The 22,390-nt window shown below is 39.7% G+C and overlaps 1 protein-coding gene across 7 annotated transcripts in view; it reads left to right on the top strand.

Annotated features, from left to right (window-relative positions):
- Positions 1 to 22,390, top strand: part of brsk2a (BR serine/threonine kinase 2a) — a 521,979-nt gene that overhangs the window by 378,454 nt on the left and 121,135 nt on the right. For all 7 annotated transcript variants that reach the window (XM_061969996.2, XM_061969998.2, XM_061969999.2 and 4 more), the window contains exon 5: positions 6,041 to 6,157. In XM_061969996.2, the coding sequence (XP_061825980.1) occupies positions 6,041 to 6,157 (117 nt within the window). The remainder of the gene's footprint in view (positions 1 to 6,040; positions 6,158 to 22,390) is intronic.

The raw sequence follows: 22,390 nt of genomic DNA, 5'->3' as shown, positions 1-22,390 counted from the left end.
CCAACAAAAATAAAGAGGAGTGACACCTCACATCTAACACACAATTTATGTGCCTCCCGGACAACTCAGCCAGCGTTCAATTCGGTGAGATGACAAAACATTTGAGCTAGTATTGATGTTATTAGAACACTAACAAAGTTAGCAGTTAAAGGACGAGTGAACATCCCAGTAAACAAACTACAAACATTATAAACAAGTTGTAACAACTTTCCCGACACATCGCCTTATGCATGGTAACCCTCAGTCCCAGAAGCTGACGGAAGGACGCCAGCTGCACGTTCAAAATGAAACTGCAACATCAAATATTGTTCTCCTCCTTGCACTCTTAATCGTACACCGAGAATCCACAGAAGCTCCGCCTTCAATACCATCATACCAGACATACTGGTCACCAAACTGCTGGACTTAGGCCTCCCCACAACCACCTGTTTTTGGATTAAGGACTTCCTGACCAACCGACCCCAGACAGTGAAACCCGGCCCCTATCTCTCCTCCTCCCGCACACTCAGCATCGGCTCTCCACAGGGCTGTGTGCTGAGCCCTTTGCTGTATTCCCTCTACACCCATGACTGTAGTCCAGCCCACCCGGAGAACACCATCATCAAATTCGCAGATGACACAACGGTGGTTGGACCCATTACGGGGGGGGGGGTGAGTCTGTATACGGAGATGAGGTCCTGAAGCTATCAGCGTGGTGTTCAGTGAATAACCTGGCACTGAACACCACAAAAACCAAGGAACTCACTTCAGGAAAAACACTGCAGACCCCGCCCCCCTCTACATCAACGGCGAGGGGCTGGAGAGAGTCAGTTCCTTCAAGTTCCTTGGCACCCTCATTTCTGCTGACCTCTCCTGGACCCCAAATACAACTGCAGTCATCCGGAAGGCCCAGCGGAGACTCCACATCCTGAGGGTGCTGAGGAAGAACAGGCTGGAGAGGCAGCTGATGGTGACCTTCTATCGCTCGGCTGTCGAGAGCCTGCTGACGTACTGCATAACAGTGTGGTACGCCAGCTGCACTGAAGCAGACAAAAAGGTGATTCAGAGGGTCATAAACTCTGCACAAAAATCATCGGCTGCCCTTTCCCCTTCCTCCCGTTGCCTCAACAGAGCAAAAACCATCACCAAGGACAGTACACACCCTGGCTTCCACCTGGTCGACCTGCTACCATCGGGCAGGCGCTACAGGTGCATCAGAGCCAGAACAAACAGGCTCAGAGACAGCTTCTTTCCCAGAGCTGTCACCATCTTGAACTCAAACTTATAATAAATAATTCACCCCTATACAATATCCTACCCTAATACCCTACTGTGCAATATTACCCTTCTAGTGCAATACATCCGACACTGATTGTTATTACTCCAGTACTCTTGTCTTGTTCTGTATATTGTACAGTATTTTGTATATTGTTTTGTATATTGTACAGGATTGCTTATTATTTTTATTGGATAGTAGTCTGTTTATTTCAATTCTTATGTTTTATCTTTATTACTTCTTGTGTAATTTATTTTTTATCCCATATTTGTTTACACAACCGCACCTTAAGTTGGAGTACTTAATCTCGTTATATGCAAATCTAATGACAATTAAGTCCATCTCTTAAGTGAATGAGCTAAATAATATTATTTTATATTTTACGGTAATGTGTTAATAATTTCACACATAAGTCGCTCCTTAGTATAAGTCGCACCCCTGGCCAAACTATGAAAAAAAACTGCGACTTATAGTCCGAAAAATACGGTATGTGTGAAATTAACACATTACCATAAAATATCAAATAATATTATTTAGCTCATTCACGTAAGAGACTAGACGTATAAGATTTCATGGGATTTAGCGATTAGGAGTGACAGATTGTTTGGTAAACGTATAGCATGTTCTATATGTTATAGTTATTTGAATGACTCTTACCATAATATGTTACGTTAACATACCAGGCACGTTCTCAGTTGGTTATTTATGCATCATATAACGTACACTTATTCAGCCTGTTGTTCACTATTCTTTATTTATTTTAAATTGCCTTTCAAATGTCTATTCTTGGTGTTGGGTTTTATCAAATACATTTCCCCAAAAAATGCGACTTATACTCCAGTGCGACTTATATATGTTTTTTCCCTTCTTTATTATGCATTTTCGGCCGGTGCGACTTATACTCGGGAGCGACTTATAGTCCGAAAAATACGGAAGCTTGTTTTCAAAACAAAGTCCATGGAGTCGCCACCATGTTTCCCAAGCCGAACGGCTCAAGTACGCATGCGCAGACTCTGCGGCGCTTCAGTATTCAGGAAGTAAGCCGTTGCCTAAAATGCATTACTAAATGACGGCTTTTCGGTAAATACAAATTTAAACGGTGTCACTAACCGTCTGGAATTTTACTGCTGTCTATCATTATACTGTTTATCGTTACATCCCTACTCCATTAACAAGGAAAAAGTCATGGTCCTGGCATGTTGTTGCCGTAAATGTTGGTCAATTTTTACAGCAAATGACAAGGGCGGTCACGGCAAAGCCCGGGGTTAAAATTTGAGCCCTGGGTTAGTGCATAATTAAAATCTAGACAGTATAGTATAGGATAGTGACCTTACTATTCAAACAAACCTTTATTCAGTATATATTATAATATCCTCTACACCGTCAGTGGTGACTGCTACGTGTGACATTTATATTTTTATGGTGGATAACCCTTCTAGTGGTCTCTTAAAAGAAGGTAAGCCTCTTGCTGTGTTGAGAGGCAATGAATGCCTGCTAATGAACTCCAACGTCTGGGGCTGGCTCCCTATTGCTCAGCCATTTGGCTGGTGGCTGTCTGCAAGATGAGAGGGATGATATTAGCGGAGGACAGGATGGGAAATGGAGGAAGAAAAGGCCACAGCAGGGGGGCTGTCATACCTTGTAGCATTGAGGTGGGAGCCTTTGGTTTCTGCATGAGTTAGATGAAAGATCGGGGTGATGCAACAAGCAGGGGGTCACTTGCCAAAGGATGAAGGTGCTGAGTTACCTGTGTCAAGTTGCCCCACCCGCCCCCACCTTGTCCAAATCTCCCCAAACGTGTCCCAATCATTTGTGCTGCATTTGTTTGTGCTGTTACAGTTCTTAAGGTTTTCTAAAATAATTTTTCTGACTAGTGATGTCATCCAGCCCCCCCACCTTGTCCAAATCTCCCCAAACTTATTCCATTTGTCTGTGCTACATTTGTGCTGGTTTGAGCGGCAAACGTATTTTGTGTAACTATTATAGTTTTAAAGTTATTAAAATTTCAATATTCATAACTAATACCCCCCAACCTGGTCAAAATCTCCCATAACCAGTCCCAATTATTTGTGCTGCAAAAAAATAGGTCTTACCATTAGAGTTTTTGAGTTATTAACATTTTTACCCTTTTTTTATTATGTTGTGTATATATATATATATATATATATATATATATATATATATATATATATATATATATATATATATATATATTTACGTTTGTATATGTGTATTGTATATGTAGTATATAATATATCAGTATATGTTATATACTGTATATATAATATGTAAATATTACATATATAATATATTTTATATTGCTACTATGGTATATTTTTAGTCTACTTTATACCTTTTGTTTTCACCCTCTTTTTGTGCCCTTGTGTGCATTATCCTTTCCATCCTTATCCTTTCCAACCTTTTTAACTGAGCTACTGTGTGGAAAAATGTCCCTCGTGGATCAATAAAGTTTGTCTAAGTTACTATTCATAACTAGTCCCTAACTACAGTATGTCAAAATGTCCCCAAACCTGTCCCATTTGTTTGTGCTACATTTGTGCTGGTTTGGGCTGCAAAAATCTTTGGTCTAACTATCGGTACATAGTTTTATTTATTTATTTATTTATTTTTTTTGTCCTGTCCGGCTACTCCGGCAAATCATATTGTTGATGTTGATGCCCATATCGGCTGTACATATTTACTTTACAAAAGAGAAGTGCGGGATACTTCTCTTGTTGCCTTATTTGTATTTGACTTAATTAAATGGATTTATATTTTTATTTGGTGTAGCCGGGCCGGAGCAGGTGGGGATAGAAAGAGAAACAAGGAAGACAGAGGGGGAAATTGTGGGGATAAGACAGAGAGACAACAACAACAGCAAACACAACAATAACAACAACAATAGAACAACATCAGCAAATAGAATATGTACAAATATGACAGTAAAAGTGAGAGCAAAGAAGCAGTTAGTGAAATAAATATTAATAATACAGAAATGACAATGAGCATTATTACACTACAAATGGACCACTACAAATACCAATAGAAATAGCACTATTGATAATGATAATAACAATAATTACCTCTATTATCAACACTATAATTGTTCAAATGCAACAATACACATATGTAATGACAACTTGAAATACAAAAGAAAGCAGAAAAATGGAGGGGAAGAAAGAGAAGCCAACTATGTTAACCTTGTAGATTGTTATAGTACCAATAGGATAAGCTTTGACAGTGTGCCGTGTGTTACCCAGTTTCCCCTAGGGCAACAACGTTAATATATGTTTGATGAAACATGATTATATGCATGAGTGTATGTAAGTATATGTACTTGTATATGTGCAGTATGTGTATACGTATGTTTGTACAGTGAATGTATATGTACAGTATGTGTATGTGTATGTTTGTACAGTGAATGTATATGTACAGTATGTGTATATGTATGTTTGTACAGTGAATGTGCATACATAGTTTTTAAGTTAATAAATAATCATGACCGATAACCAGCTCCATAAAACGTTAAATATATAATAACTATAATAGTTAGAATAAGAATTTTATGAATAACACGTTGTTTACAAGGTAATGACATTAAACCACAAATGTTAATAACTTAAAAACTATAATACAATATTTGCAGCGTAAACGTTGCACAAACAACTGGGACTGGTTTGGGGAGGTTTTGACAAGGTGGGGGGTTTGGTTATGAATATTGAAACATTAATAACCTAAAAACTTTTAATAGTTAGACAAAAAAAATTGCAGCACAAAACCAGTACAAACATAGCACAAACGAGTGGGACAAGTATGGAGTGGTCTGGACAAGGGGAGGGGGGCAACTTCACACAGGTTCAATCATTCAATCAAAGTTTATTTATATAGCCCTAAATCCCAAGTGTCTCCAAGGGCTGCACATGCTCAGATCCCACATCAGGGCAAGAAAAAACTCAACCCAATGGGATTACAATAAGAAACCTTGGACGGGACCGCAGATGTGGGGACCGCAGATGTGGGCCGGCACGTTGTTAGAATGGAGGAAAAGCGGACGTGACGACAGCTCATAGCGGACGTTAAAGGCAGTGTCTTTAAGGCACGCCCCCAATACTGTGGTTCAGGTGGGCTACGAGATATAATGACTGATGAACACCTTTGTTTGATAATGAAGGTTGCCTCAGCTCAAAGCCTGAGCCCCAACATTAATGAACTAGCATCCAAGAAAAGATGCCAGGTATCTGGCTAGGGCACATCAGATTAGATCAGTGTTGCAAACTGAGAAGTTTAAAGTCCTGAATGATTGGTTTATTCATTGTTATTTTATTTTCAAATTTATTAGCCTGTGGAAAAAGTTAATGTTGATATTTACCTCTGAAGGCTGCAAATAGAAAAGAGGCATTACATTTTTTTTTAAATTGTATTTGATATGCCATTGATATTTTTGAATTATTATTATTATTATTTGAAACTCGATTTTGCATGTCACTGTAAAGTTATATAAGCCTTGTTTGTTCAATATTCAATGCAAAACTTGTTTGGGTCCCTATTAAAAGGTTAATTCGTTCAACCTTGGCCCGCGGCTTTGTTCAGTTTTAAATTTTGGCCCACTCTGTATTTGAGTTTGACACCCCTGATCTAGAGGTTGCTGAGTTGTAAGAATGGACATAGATTAAGGCTTGACTCTTAGGTGTTTAATCACATGTTGCTTCACTTTCATCTAGTTTGTACAGCACACATGAGAAGTGCTTCATGTCTCATTAACGTGTACATATTTCTTGTTTCCAGCCACAGAGACCTGAAGCCGGAGAACCTGCTGCTCGATGAGAAGAATAACATCAGGATAGCAGACTTCGGTATGGCCTCTCTTCAGGTTGGAGATAGTCTCTTGGAAACCAGCTGCGGGTGAGTAAGAACATATTCTCATTGATGCATTCTACCCTTAACAGTTAGTGAAGGTACAAACTAATAACAGATGGGGAGACGCTCATATATCGGTTCCATGTTCTGATGCGATGGCAGGTTGAGGATGGACAGACGGTGTTTTCTCACAGAGTGTGCCATGGCTGCGAGCAGGGCCGAGGCCATGGCCACACATTACTGTCTCCTCACATCAGATGCTGGGTTTTATGACATCCTAGTCACGAGCATGCTGGGCCCATCAATCCCACAATGACTGCAATGAAGTGGAAAAGTCACTTTCAAAGTGGCAGGACTGCACACACGTTTAATTGAACCCTGAAGTGTAGTGAACAGCGTGCTAGGTCGGACGGGTCCACAAACTAAACTTAACACTTGGTGGTTTAAGTTCTGTTGGTACACAAAGGAGCGACAATGAAGATGTCATTAACATAGAAACTGCTGAACTGGAGCTGAGGCAGGATCATTGCTTTTTTGTCCAAAACCCAAAACCAGTGAAGTTGTCACGTTGTGTTAATCGTAAATAAAAACAAAATACAATGTATTGCAAATCCTTTTCAACCTATATTCAATTGAATACACTGCAAAGACAAGATACTTAACGTTCGAACTGGAAAACGTTGTTATTTTTAGCAAATATTAGCTCATTTGGAATTTGATGCCTGCAACATGTTTCAAAAAAGCTGGCACAAGTAGCAAAAAGACTGAGATAGTTGAGAAATGCTATTGGGAACAGGTGGGTGCCATGACTAGGTATAAAAGCAGCTTCCATGAAATTCTCAGTCATTCACAAACAAGGATGGGGCGAGGGTCACACTTTGTGAACAAATGTGTGAGCAAATTGTCGAACAGTTTAAGAACAACATTTCTCAACCAGCTATTGCAAGGAATTTAGGGATTTCACCATCTACGGTCTGTAATATCATCAAAAGGTTCAGATAATCTGGAGAAATCACTGCACGTAAGCGATGATATTACGGACCTTCGATCCCTCAGGCGGTACTGCATCAAAAAGTGACATCCGTGTATAAAGGATATCACCACATGGGCTCAGGAACACTTCAGAAAACCACTATCAGTAACTACAGTTTGTCGCTGCATATGTAAGTGCAAGTTAAAACTCTACTATGCAAAGTGAAAGCCATTTATCAACAACACCCAGAAACGCTGCCGGCTTCGCTGGGCCCAAGCTCATCTAAGATGGACTGATGCACAGTGGAAAAGTGTTCGGCGGTCTGACGAGTCCACATTTCAAATTGTTTTTGGAAACTGTAGACGTTGTGTCTTTTCGGACCAAAGAGGAAAAGAACCACCCGGATTGTTATAGGCGCGGAGTTCAAAAGCCATTATTTGTGATGGTATGGGGGTGTATTAGTGCCCAAGGCATGGGTAACTTACACATCCGTGAAGGGACCATTAATGCTTAAAAGGAACATACAGGTTTTGGAGCAACATATGTTGCCATCCAAGCAACGTTATCATGGACGCCCCTGCTTATTTCAGCAAGACAATGCCAAGCCACGTATTACAACAGCATGGCTTCATAGTAAAAGAGTGCGGGTACTAGACTGGCCTGCCTGTAGTCCAGACCTGTCTCCCATTGAAAATGTGTGGTGCATTATGAAGCCTAAAATACCACAACGGAGACCCCGAACTGTTGAACAACTTAAGCTGTACATCAAGCAAGAATGGGAAAGAATACCAGCTGAAAAACTTCAAAAATTGGTCTCCTTAGTTCCCAAACGTTATTGAGTGTTGTTAAAAGGAAAGGCCATGTAACACAGTGGTAAAAATGCCCCTGTGCCAACTTTTTTGCAATGTGTGGCTGCCAGTAAATTCTAAGTTAATGATTATTTGCAAAAAAAATATGTTTTTCAGTTTGAACATTGAATATCTTGTCTTTGCAGTCTATTCAATTCAATAAGTTGAAAAGGACTTGCAAATCATTGTGTTCTATTTTTATTTACGAATTACAAAACATGCCAACTTCACTGGTTTTGGGTTTTGTATTTTAAGTCATTTTTGTTTTTCCACTTTTGCAGTGGACATGCTACAACATAAGTAAGATAAATAGAAAAACACAGCTTCTTGAAAATAGCAATATGCTCAGTGAAACCCTCTGAGGTCAAACACTATATATTCTAGGATGATGGCTGACCTCTGATTTGCTTGGTTTTCAAAACAGTTCCCATAGGAAACAACAAATATACCGATTATCGAAATAATTTGTGCTAGCCGTCTTGTGTGTTTGTGCGGTACTACGCGTTTAAACTTTATTCACTGACATCTAAAAGGACCCATAGCGTCCAGATGACTGAAATTTCACTAAAAAGGTCACTTTATGTATTTTTTGCTCCTGATAATAAATCTGGCAGTCATTACCAATACTACCAATTAGTTTTTCAGTAATCAGTAGATAACAAACTACTTGGAACACCCTCTTTCCATCACCAGACTTTATTATTCCCCCCCCCCCATGGTGTGTATATCAGTGTATATCAGTATATATTATATACTTTATGTATAACATGTAAATATTACATCCAGTATATGTTATATTTTATATTGCTACTATGGTACATTTTCAGTCTACTTAATATCTGCATTATCCTTTCCATCCTTACCCTTGTGTGGAACAATTTCCCTTGTGCTTCAATAAAGTGTGTCTAAGTCTTAGTGTTCAGGACCTACATTTAATGACGCATTGATCAGAGTGAGAGTTAACTTCCTTATACTGCCGTATTGACATCATCAGCTGGAGAGCTGCTTTCTCGCCTCGGAGCTCGTGAAAGTTAATTTTAGATTATAAATCATGCGTCTCACCTGGATAGTTAAATGATGTAGACAGAAACTGAGAAGTAAGTACACTATGGCAGTCAATTTAGCCCCGAAAATAGTGAAAAAGACCCGAAAAGACGCTTTGTTCCACCCCCATTTTATGAGTAATTTTTCAACTAAACGGGAAAATATCAACATCCTAGCAGTCGGCATCTCAGTGAGAGCAGACATTGTACATGTTTTATAATGTTTGTTGGCTCTCTGCAGTGATTAGTGATCAGTGATGTTGGTGAAGGAAAAATAAAAGTCCCATAGGCTCCATTGTAAGCAAACTTTTGATTTATAGTAGAGATGTCCGATAATATCGGCCTGGCGATATTATCGGCCGATAAATGCGTTGAAATGTAATATCGGAAATTATCGGTATCGGGTTTTTTTTATCATCGGTATCGTTTTTTTAATTTTATTTTTTTTTATTAAATCAACATAAAAAACACAAGATACACTTACAATTAGTGCACTAACCCAAAAAAACCTTCCTCCCCCATTTACACTCATTCACACAAAAGGGTTGTTTCTTTCTGTTATTAATATTCTGGTTCCTATATTATATATCAATATATATCAATACAGTCTGCAAGGGATACAGTCTGAAAGCACACATGATTGTGCGTGCTGCTGGTCCACTAATAGTACGAACCTTTAACAGTTAATTTTACTAATTTTCATTAATTACTAGTTTCTATGTAACTGTTTTATATTGTTTTACTTCAAGAAAATGTTTTTAATTTATTTATCTTATTTTATTTTATAATTTTATTTTAAAAGTACCTTATCTTCACCATACCTGGTTGTCCAAATTAGGCATAATAATGTGTTAATTCCACGACTGTATATATCGGTTGATATCAGTATCGGTTGATATCGGTATCGGTAATTAAAGAGTTGGACAATATCGGAATATCGGATATCGGCAAAAAGCCATTATCGGACATCCCTAATTTATAGTGCATAAAAAACAAAAAAACATATGTGTTCTTGTCTTATATAAGGATTGCGAAGTTCCCCTTTAACTTAAAAAGACTGTCTCAAGACTCACATTGGTGTTAGACTACTGCTTCAAATGTAAGTCTGTAACACTTCACAGCCTCCTTGTCAACGCATCTTTTCTTCTCTCCTGTTTTCGTAATAAGTGACACAAATAATCCAAAGAAAAAGCAAAACATTCACAGGTAAATCCCTTGATACAGTACGTGCTGAACTGGGTTCTCGTGCGGTTTGGCGCAAATAACTGCTATCTAGCGTGAGGACGTACACGATGCGATAGCAAATTGTAAACATTTAGTGTGACCTCTTTGCGGTTCTACCTCATTTTGTAAGGGAAGTGCTGCATGTAAGCCACAAATGCCAAATATACTCTTGAAGAACATTTACTCTGTGGTGACATCACGTGACACCAAGCATGCAAGCCCTGTGGCATCTGTCCAAAACTCAAGACTTAATTCCAGCCAGATTATACCTCTTGACTGAAATTAGACACTCTCAAATACCACGCACTTCAGAGAACAGGCATGCACAAAAAGTGCTGACAAGGCTTCTTGAACACACTGTCCTTTCTGTGTCTGTTTATGGTTATTTGGACCTCCTTCCCTTTAAACCAGGGGTGTCAAACGTACGGCCCGAGGGCCGGATCAAGCCCGCGAACGGGTTTTATCCAGCCCGCGGGAAAAGTTTGCTAAGTACAAAAATTAACATGAAATTTTTGAATGAAAGAAAGAGCTGTTCTACATGTGTCCACTGGATGTCGCAATAGCAATTCTTTGTATCTTTGTAGATTATGCTACATATGTACAAAATAAACCACATGATGTTAGTACAGGCCTGGGTAATTATTTTGCCTCGGGGGCCACATTTAGAGAAAAATTGTGCCTGGGAGCCGGTATATCTATTTTTTAGGAACACTAATACAAAACCTCACCATAATGTCTGATTGAATGCTAAAAACGTTATGACAGACCGCATTAAAAAACAGAATGTAATTTTAAATTATTTTACTAAATGAGACACCCAGAATGTACATGAAAATAAAGAATGTGGGATTTACAATATTAAATATAAAAGATAAAAAGCTGAATATTGACAACATATCACATGTCACACCCCCTCTCAATCGACATATTATACAATCAAGCGAAACAATGCAACAGACACAGCGAAATATGAGCGCGAAGGGTAAAAAAACCCCACCTACAATCTGATATATCTGATATTCTACTAAGCTTTAGAAATGTGTTGTAAAAATCTGCAGTGAAAACATCACTGCGGATCATAATGGCAGCTACAGTTTCCATCTTAAAGATCTAAAATATTTTTTGGGGGAATGTCCGGCGGGCCGGATTGAAAAGTTTAACGGGCCGCATGTGGCCCCCGGGCCTTAATTTGCCTAGGTCTGTGTTAGTACATCATTCGAGGAAAATTATCAAACTACATAAATAACATACTGTAATTTGATTTTGATATAGTTGTTTTATCTTGATAGATTGAAAATTAACACCAATGAGTTGACTGATGAACATTATCACATAAGGTATTCAGAAACTATAAATAACGACAAATAAAGTTATTATAAATTCCCTTTGTCAGTGATGAAGATAGAAGATAAAGATCCCTATTTAATATGTTAATTGTTGAATATAATTGATTATATTATTGTTGAGGTAAACAAGTTAATAATTTAGTCATGCACCTTTATTTTGAGTCTGTTTGGGTTTACCGGGCAGCTATGTTGACGTTTTTGGGGTCCTTGAGTCAGCGTGTTGAATATGTGAGGGTGTACTAAAGAAGAAGTTGAAACGTAAAAACTGTGTCCTTATTCCCTAAACGGAGTACGCTCACAGGTGAAGAGTCCCAGCACAACAACATCAGTTTATCCACATGGTTCTGTAATAAAAGTATACATACTATTAACCGCAACAGGTAATTGTAAAAAAACAACAACATTATGATTTGTACAATTTCAGAATGTGCTTGTTCTTTTTTTTAAACAAAGAAAACAATCTGAAGTTGTCTTTATTTTTAAGTTATCGTGCCGTGATTTTACCACTTGGGAGTAGATTTTTCTCCACGTGGCCCCCGATCTAAAATGATTTTGACACCCCTGCTTTCAACACAACATGTTTGGATAAACATACGGTAAATGTGCATGCATACACTGACATAAATGTTGAATAATTATTTTATGGTGTGATCTTTCATGAGTCATAGATGGGCAAGAAGATGAATGTGTGCATGCCCATTAGAAAAGTGTTCTTTTCCTAGAAAGGCCACACAAGCCAAAGTGACATTATTACAAAATAATATTAACTAGCCATGCAAGGGTCCATACATTTACACAGTCCCTTGTGTATATTTACATAGTGCTACAGAGTACATACAGGTGCTCCAACGCTGCATCCTAGATTATTTTTAGATATATGACTGCCACCACATATGGGTGTTCCATACGATTCATTGCCCCTTCTCCCTGGACTGTACCGTCTCGACATGCAGACATGACACTTTTTTAATTAAACACATTTATCTGGCCCCATCGCAATTCAGCAGTCCTGACGCAAATGTATTCTTTTTGCCGCGGGTAATGGAGCCGATGATACTCCTAGGTAGATATGGGAGGCGTCGCAGAGCATGCATGTACATTAATACAAATAGTAGATGAGCATAGCAGCGTTGACAAGCACATACATAAATGCATTCAGAGTAACATGCTGTTTATTGCACAGGACTGGCTGTGGTTTTGTCAGTGCTTGCTTTATGTTTGGTCGCACTAATTGTGGACGGAAATTAGCTGCATGCATACATTTGGAGGGGAAAATTGTTTCTACAAATGGACTGCATTCCAGCTCCTTAATATCCACCTGTGTGTACAGTTTGCAACATACAATAGGGCGGCAATGATTAATCGATTAAGTTGGTTAGAAAAAAAGCTTTGATTTCTATTCTGTTTCTTTGATTAATCGTTTAATGATCAATGTTGATATTCAACTTTAAATACATGAACATAGTTTCCGCAAAGCCGCTGCAATAGAGTGTACATGAGAGCGGTGGTGTGTGTGGCGGTAAACAGTGTTTTTATGGGGTTTTTTCCACTAATGCACATGTATCAAATGTGTCATTTCTATGTTGATGATCCATTTATTAGAAAAAAGAATGAAGATTATGGCAAGCAGAAAAACTATTTTTTCATTTCAATTATTTTCCTTAAAATACACATTAAGGCTATAAAGTGTGTGTTATTCGATTACTCGATTAATCTAACAAACTAATAGATTGCTGGATTATTAAAATAATCAACATAAAACATGCACAAATAAGTCAAAAATCAATCAAGTAGTGCTCATCACAGATAGTATGTCATTGAATATTGTTTTTATAATTTTCACTCTGGTCAAGCAAGGAGTGTCGCTTAGTGCTAAATATTGATCTTTATTGTCATGATTAGACAATAAAATGTTTGAAGGAAAACAACTTTTTAATCATGATGTACTTACTACTTTTAATAGGTGTTCTTAATCAATCTGGAAATGAATATAATCAATCTAAAAAAATCAACATAAAAACAATGTAAAAATCAAAAAATAAAGTGGTGCTCATTTCGGAATTAGATTTATTTTAATTTTTTTTTTTTCATATTCTGTCTGGTCAAGCAATGGGTTTCTCTTTGTGCTAAATGTTCCTTATTGTCATGATTAGACTAAGCAATGTTAGGCGCAACACAACTTTTTTTAATCATGATGCAATTACTAATAAGCATTCCTAATGTTGTTGTTTTTTGTTTGTTTTTAATCAATATAATGCCGCTATTACATGAAGCTACCTTGCAAATCTCCTCCCTGATGAGTGGAAATAATTAATTATTGATCAGACCGTAATAATGTCAGTAATCTTTGCAATCGACACTCACTGGGCGCTTCATTAGAAACATCCATCTCCATCCATCCATCCATCTTCTTCCGCTTATCCGAGGTCGGGTCGCGGGGGCAGCAGCCTAAGCAGGGAAGCCCAGACTTCCCTCTCCCCAGCCACTTCGTCCAGCTCTTCCTGTGGGACCCCGAGGCGTTCCCAGGCCAGCCGGGAGACATAGTCTTCCCAACGTGTCCTGGGTCTTCCCCGCGGCCTCCTACCGGTCGGACGTGCCCTAAACACCTCCCTAGGGAGGCGTTCGGGTGGCATCCTGACCAGATGCCCGAACCACCTCATCTGGCTCCTCTCGATGTGGAGGAGCAGCGGCTTTACTTTGAGCTCCTCCCGGATGGCAGAGCTTCTCACCCTATCTATAAGGGAGAGCCCCGCCACCTGGCGGAGGAAACTCATTTCAGCCGCTTGTACCCGTGATCTTGTCCTTTCGGTCATAACCCAAAGCTCATGACCATAGGTGAGGATGGGAACGTAGATCGACCGGTAAATTGAGAGCTTTGCCTTCCGGCTCAGCTCCTTCTTCACCACAACGGATCGATACAGCGTCCGCATTACTGAAGACGCCGCGCCGATCCGCCTGTCGATCTCACGATCCACTCTTCCCTCACTCGTGAACAAGACTCCGAGGTACTTGAACTCCTCCACTTGGGGCAAGATCTCCTCCCCAACCCGGAGATGGCACTCCACCCTTTTCCGGGCGAGAACCATGGACTCGGACTTGGAGGTGCTGATTCTGGAGGTGCTGATTCATTAGAAACATCAATTTTTACAACTAAACAATCTAATATTATCCAATACGAAATCTGTATTTTATATATTTCCCGGTTTAGTGGATGATGCTGAGAGCTAATTGTTATAACTGCCCTCAATACTAAAACAACAATAATGAACACAATGTTGAATTGTTACTTTTTCAACAATGTCAATCAAAAAGTAGCTCTTTTGTGAAATGTTATTAGATTGTGTACCTAATGCTGTAGCCCAGGGGTCCCCAAACTTTTGGACTCGAGAGCAGCATTGGTTTAAAAAAATGTGGTATGGGGCTGGGCTCTATATATATATGTGTATGTATGAATGTATGTATATATATGTATATGTATGTATATATATATATGTATATATGTATGTATATATATGTATATATGTATATGTATATATATGTGTGTGTATATATATATATATATATATACATATATATATATATATATATATATATATATATATATATATATATATATATATATATATATATATATATATATATATATATATATATACACACACACACACACATATAGTCGAGGTTTCTGTGGTTTATCCGTTATACAGTGCTCAATACCGGGGTAGAACGGAAAAATCCCCTGAAGAGCAGGGAAACAGGCTTGTAGGGATGAAATAGCCTCTGGGTTTTTTCCTGACCTAACATATATATATATATACATATATATATATATATATATATATATATATATATATATATATATATATATATATATATATATATATGATGTCTCATTGAAGATTAAACAAACTGCCTTTTCCTTTTCCTTACACTGAACAAAAAAAAGTCATATCTTCACTGATGTTTAAAAACTGTACACTTGGAGTCTATTTTACGTTTCCCCAACGCCATTTTTTTCCCTCGTGCACTAATTGACTGAAAGAGCGCGCACTTGCCGGTTTGCGTTATCGATGGGAAAATATATTTTTAGACAATATGATTTGCCTGAGCGGCTGGGAGACCCCACGAGTAACAAATGGTAGAAAATGGATTGATGGATGGGCTAGAAAGGACAGATTAAAAAAAAAATATATATATATATATATATATATATATATATATATATATATATATATATATATATATATATATATATATATATAAAATAAAACATTGTACTCGGGACTACCCGCGGATTTTGGAAGTTGGTGGGCCGTATCTGGCCCGCGGTCCGTAGTTTGGGGACCCCTGCTGCTATGGAGATATTTTCACTTCACTTTTCTTTTGACGAGCACAAAGAAAAGAACATTTTAGTTAAATGTAAATTGTGCTTTGGATCAAAGATCCCATCTACTGCCCGAAACAGCAATTCAAATCTGCTGAAACAAGCTACCGGTACATAAGCAACATGCTTCGACGAAGCTAGTAAAGAGAGATAGACACTTCACCTCCACCACCACCACTTAAGGATTAAGTCTGCCTCTGCTCATCATTCACCGCTGAAGGTACACACACTCTGTCAATCAATGTTCCCTCTAATTTTTCATGTGTGTGAGCAAATGCAAAACTCCCTGAGCATGAGTGGAGCCCATGTGAACAACTTTAGACGTGCACACTGTGGCTACACCAGCAGCACACCTGTCCCAAACCTGACTAAATAACAAGTTCAATCTCTATCCATCCATCCATTTCCTACCGCTTGTCCCTTTCGGGGTCGCTGGAGCCTATTTCAGCTGCATTCAGGCGGAAGGCAGGGTACACCCTGGACAAGTCCCCACCTCATCACAGGGCCAACACAGATAGACAGACAACATTCTCTTATTATTATAATCAAATGACAGCAGTCATTTCCATTTCTAATATAAGTGTTTAGGCCCACTTACAATGACAATAGCAACAAATATTGTTTTTCATGAACTGTGTACCGTATTTTCCGCACCATTAGCCGCACCTAAAAACCACAAATTTACTCAAAAGCTGACAGTGCGGCTTTTAACCCGGTGCGCTTTATATATGGATAAATATTAAGATTCATTTTCATAAAGTTTCGGTCTCGCAACTTCGGTAAACAGCCGCCATCTTTTTTCCCGGTAGAACAGGAAGCGCTTCTTCTTCTACGCAAGCAACCGCCAAGGTAAGCACCCGCCCCCATAGAACAGGAAGCGCTTCTTCTTCTACTGTAAGCAACCACCCGCCCCCGGAAAAAGAAGCGCGCGGATTTTCGTTTCATTTCCTTTGTGTGTTTACATCTGTAAAGACCAGACCACAAAATGGCTCCTACTAAGCGACACGCGTATAACGCAGAATTTAAACTTAAGGCAATAAGTCATGCCGAAGAACACGGAAATAGAGCAGCAGCAAGAGAATATAACATAAATGAATCAATGGTGCGTAGGTGGAGGAAGCAAGAAGATGACCTGCGCCAGGTAAAGAAGACAAAACAGAGTTTCCGAGGGAACAAAGCAAGATGGCAACTGTTGGAGGACAAACTCGAACAGTGGGTTGTTGAGCAGAGAGCAGCAAGCAGAAGTGTCAGCACCATCACTATTCGAATGAAGGCAACAACGCTAGCAAGCGAACTTCACCTGGATGATTTTAAAGGTGGTGCTTCTTGGTGTTTCCGGTTCATGAAAAGACGCTTATAGACTACGGTGTCATCACGGACTACAAAGGCGGACTCGCACAATTTTTCAGGATTTATAGAGATCCCAAATACAGATCAGCAGGTACCAGAAGGTAGGAAAAGTTGTGTTTGCATAATATTGCGAAACAAAGTGCCAGATAATATGTCTTACCTTATACACACACTTTTCAATTCGGACACCGAAGACGAAGAATTCGAAGGATTTACGAATGAAGAATAACTTCAGAAAGTGAGCGCTATGTTTATTTTGTGTGTTGTGACATTAACGTTCGAGCAACATTATGTTGCTATTGCTCTGCACTATTTTGAATTTTACTATGTTTGTGATTGCACATTTGCGTACATTTTGGGACAGAGTTGTTAGAACGCTGGTTTTTAATATATTATTAAAGTTTGACTGACCTATCTGACTGTTTTTTTGACATTCCCTTTAGCGCAGCGTAGGCGCGGCTTATAGTCCGGGGCGGCTTATAGGTGGACAAAGTTTTGAAATATGCCATTCATTGAAGGTGCGGCTAATAACCCGGGGCGGTTATAGTGCGGAAAATACGGTACTTGTATTGTTTGTCTGGGTGGAGGTCCTGCTTTGGAAATCATTTGTACCCTTTCAGACATTGCATTTAGTTCCCATTAAAACATTCACATGTTGCACAATGAGATGTAAGCAGGGGATCATGTGTACATTCCTGCAACTTCCTGTTTGTTAAAAATATATTTTTATTAGTATTTATTTAATATACTAACAGCATTTAATGATTAATATTTATAAATTAAGATTCCTAATAAATGACACTAGAATAAGCACACATTTGATTGGCAAATCATAGTGTAACGACCTGGAATTACACTTTATGTGTGGTGTTGGAGTTGTCCGACTTTTTGTGTGGCTGTAAACGCATCACTGGCTAAGTGCCATATGTGCAAGTGTTGGCGCACGTGAGAAAGAGCGAGTGGCTGCTGTTGATATAACAAAGTTGCTTTTGGTCTGGTTTGTACTGCAGAAAATGACCAGTTTTGCTAGATATAATTTTTTTTACTAATGTTTTGGTGATGTGTTTATGGCCGACAAAGAGTTTTGCTCAGTAAAGTGATGGATGGAATTCATGTTTTCAAAGCGTCTCGACAGACGTTACAATATTTGAACAATGATGACGAAAACGGTTTTCTCTGTCGTGTCCGTGTCGTGTCGAAAATTGTTATGCGCTTATTTTTTTATTTGATTTTGTGCATGGCATAGATTTGCCGTGCGCAGAGGACGCTTGAGCAGTGCGCAATTGCACAGGCGCGCTCTTGAGAGGGAACGTTGCTGTCAATTCTCTTATATACTCTTTCATTCTAGACTTCTAGAGTGTTTGATTATCACATCACTCTAAATGTATAGACTATAAAGTTCACAAACATAAAGAGGGATCCTAGTGGGCCAGGCCAATCTTTCCTTATCTCTAAACTAAAACTGGGGAAATGTGTAGAGTGTTCTGGGCTTCAGACATGATTTTGTATCAGAATTACTTGAGGAAGAAAATGCCTGGTTAGGCTTTGTGTATGTAGTGTGTGCCTTTCTTGGTTTACATCTATGCTGTTATTATGCTGTTTGTTACTTATGTATGTTATGTTGCAGCTATTTAAAATAGTTATGTCAATTTGTTCTGGACAGAAACAAATTGGCCTTTGTAACATATCTTTGTCTTTGTGTGTTGTATGTAGACCACATTGCCTAGCAGAGTTCAGTGATGCAAATACATGTCAAGTTGATCAACAGATTGTATTATTCTCCAGTGCAATAACAGTACTGAAATGAAGGCTAAAAGGGCATTAATGGGAGCTTTAAAAAAATAAATAAGAAGAAAAAAAGAAGTAACTAAATAGTTACTTTTCACAGTAACGCATTACTTTTTGGTGTAAGTAGCTGAGTTAGTAACTGAGTTACTTTTGAAATGAAGTAACTAGTAACTGTAACTAGTTACTGCTTTTCAGTAACTAACCCAATACTGCTTAGCTGCATAACTTTTTTGAAAAGTTATTCAAATACTTTAAAGTCCCTGAGGGGAAAAACATTTTTACTCCACTGTACATTTTCACATGCATTACAACGCACAAAGAACCAGATAATAATGGCTAATTATAGAGTGTTTATTCATACCATTCCCCACATTGCTTTTTGTGTTTGTGGCAATTCCGATGCATAAGTACAGCATATTTTAGGCCTGATTTGACACTCGCAATTTAGGGCGGCAGAATTTAAATGTGCTCACGTATGAACGTCCTCATTGACGTGGTGGCAGTGCTTGTTTGACAGCCCAAGGGAGCGGAGGACTGCGACACATGAGTAAACACGCACACACAGGGCGTCTAATGGATGCTGTGTTTACAGACGTCAGACTCTCATTATTGCTATTACATGAAACTGAAGGAAGTGGAAGGGGAGGGGACAGCTGCTTTCTTTGTGTCCTTGTAAGATGGGTAAAAGCAGTATAAAAAAGGCACATGCAAAAGAATAGTCGATGCAGTTTCATAATTAAATTCAATGCAAGAACTGTAAAAATGATGCTTTTACAATTACAGTGGTACCTCAACTTAAGTGTGCCCAAACTTAAGATTGTTTTGAGATAAGAGCTGTCTCTCGGCTAATTATTATACTTTAAAGGGGACCTATTTTGCAAAACCAATTTTTGTTATCTATTAGTATCTGTTTTTGTCTATTTGGGATTTGCATAAGTCGCAAAAATCTGAAATCAAAGAGAGATATTTATAAAAAAAAAGCTTGTCTTCTTCCAAACTTGGTCCAACCAAGCCGTTTGGAATTTGAAACTTTAGTGACGTATTTTTCATAGTTTTACCCGAAGAGCGTTTCATGATTCTGCCATTTTCAGTTGTAGTTAAACAAGTCCCTGCTTTTTTTTGTATCCTGTTGTTATGGGGCAGACTGGCTCATACATTCACATACATGCTAAAATCCTCCTCTGTTGCCATATCTAATAAAAAAGTAGCGCATAGTTCTAACTTATATCTGTCAGTAGACTCGATATGAAAGCTCTAAAAACTACAATGTTGCTAACAGAGAAGACACAGTCAAAGAGCGCTTGGCCTGGAGGGGGACTTGGGCAGGTAATATAAGACTGGCCACAAAACGGTGCATTCTGAGAGACAGAAAGCGGCTTGAAGATGGTCAGACTTAAACTTAGACTTCCTTTTTGTCATTCAAATTTGAACTTTACAGTACAGAGAAGAACGACATTTCGTTACATAAGCTCATGGTAGTGCAGGATAAAAAAGCAATAAGGTGCATATATAAATAAATAAATATAAATAATATATATATAAAATAAATAAATATATATAATATATATAAATAAATAAATAGATTACTGTACAGATAAATATATTGCACTTTTTCACATGCGTCCACATTTATGGATGTATGTTATATAGACTTTTTTATTCCAGCGAGTTAATCCATTTTAGGGGGAGTTGAGGGGATAATTTAATTATGATGCGTTCAAGAGTCTTATGGCCTGAGGGAAGAAGCTGTTACAGAACCTGGAGGTTCTGCTTCGGAGGCTGCGGAACCTCTTTCTAGAGTCCAGCAGTGAAAACAGTCCTTGGTGGGGGTGGGAGGAGTCTTTGCAGATTTTCTGAGCTCTGGTCAGGCAAAACAGTGCCATTTTTTTTTAAACCAAAGCACTATGATTACATGTTATGTAGACCTCAAGAAAGTTGTTTTATATATAGAAAAAAAAAACAATGTATGATCCTCTTTTAAAGGGGTACTGCACTTTTTTTAAATTGTACCTATGTAAGACAAGAACACATAGGTTTTTCTTTGTCAGAGTTTGTAGGTGCTGAACCCAGAGAAGGCGGAAGGCGTTGTGCAAGAAAACATGATTTAATTAAACACTATGGCAAAACAACAAAGAAAAAGGTAACAAAAGGCGCGCACAAGGCGGAGAACAAACTTGGCTATGAACTAAAATAGCACAGAGGCTAACTGTGGACAAGAAACCAAAAACACTTACTGTGACACGAAGGAACTAGGACATGAGCAGAGTGAAACAAAAGTAGACAGAGCTACAACGACAAGTATTAAGAACAGGTAGTAGTGACAATGATCCAGCAGTGACTGGAGGGCAGGGCAGGTATAAATAGCAGCTGGCTGATTGACACCAGGTGTGGCCAGGTGCCAATCAGCCACAGCTGAGGGGACACAGCACTCAGGGAGAAACAGGAAACAGAACGCTGACAGGAAATACTACACACACACAGAGGAAAAACTCAAAACATAACTAAACCGTCAGTGACAAACCTGACAGTAGCCCCCCTTCCCACAACGGATACCAGACGTTCTAGGAACCCCCCCCAAAAAAACAGTCCAAAGTCACGGGAGGGTGGAGGGAGGACAAGGAGGTGGGCCACCAGGCCAAGTGTCCCCGCAACCAGCGGGGAAGAGTTAGGTGGCGACGGCGAGTTGAACGCCGCCGCAATTGGCGAGGCGGCTCGTCCGCCGGTGTGGGAGAACCCACCGGAGACGATGGTGGCGCCCTCTGCTGGCCCACCGGAGAAGATGGTGGTGGCGCCCTCTGCTGGCCCACCGGGGAGGATGGTGGTGGCGCCCTCTGCTGGCCCACCGGGGAGGATGGTGGTGGCGCCCTCTGCTGGCCCACCGGGGAGGATGGTGGTGGCGCCCTCTGCTGGCCCACCGGGGAGGATGGTGGTGGCGCCCTCTGCTGGCCCACCGGAGAGGATGGTGGTGGCGTCTGTTGGCCCACCGGAGAGGATGGTGGTGGCGTCTGTTGGCCCACCGGAGAGGAGGATGGTGGCGCCCTCTGCTGCTGGCCCACCGGAGAAGAGGATGGTGGCGCACTCTGCTGCTGACCCACCGGAGAGGAGGATGGTGGCGCCCTCTGCTGCTGGCCCACCGGAGAGGAGGATGGTGGCGCCCTCTGCTGCTGGCCCACCGGAGAGGAGGATGGTGGCGCCCTCTGCTGCTGGCCCACCGGAGAGGAGGATGGTGGCGCCCTCTGCTGCTGGCCCACCGGAGAGGAGGATGGTGGCGCCCTCTGCTGCTGGCCCACCGGAGAGGAGGATGGTGGCGCCCTCTGCTGCT

This window comes from Nerophis lumbriciformis, linkage group LG10, assembly GCF_033978685.3.
Source record: "Nerophis lumbriciformis linkage group LG10, RoL_Nlum_v2.1, whole genome shotgun sequence".
Lineage (NCBI taxonomy): Eukaryota > Metazoa > Chordata > Actinopteri > Syngnathiformes > Syngnathidae > Nerophis > Nerophis lumbriciformis.
This window is presented reverse-complemented; position numbering and strand designations above follow the sequence as displayed.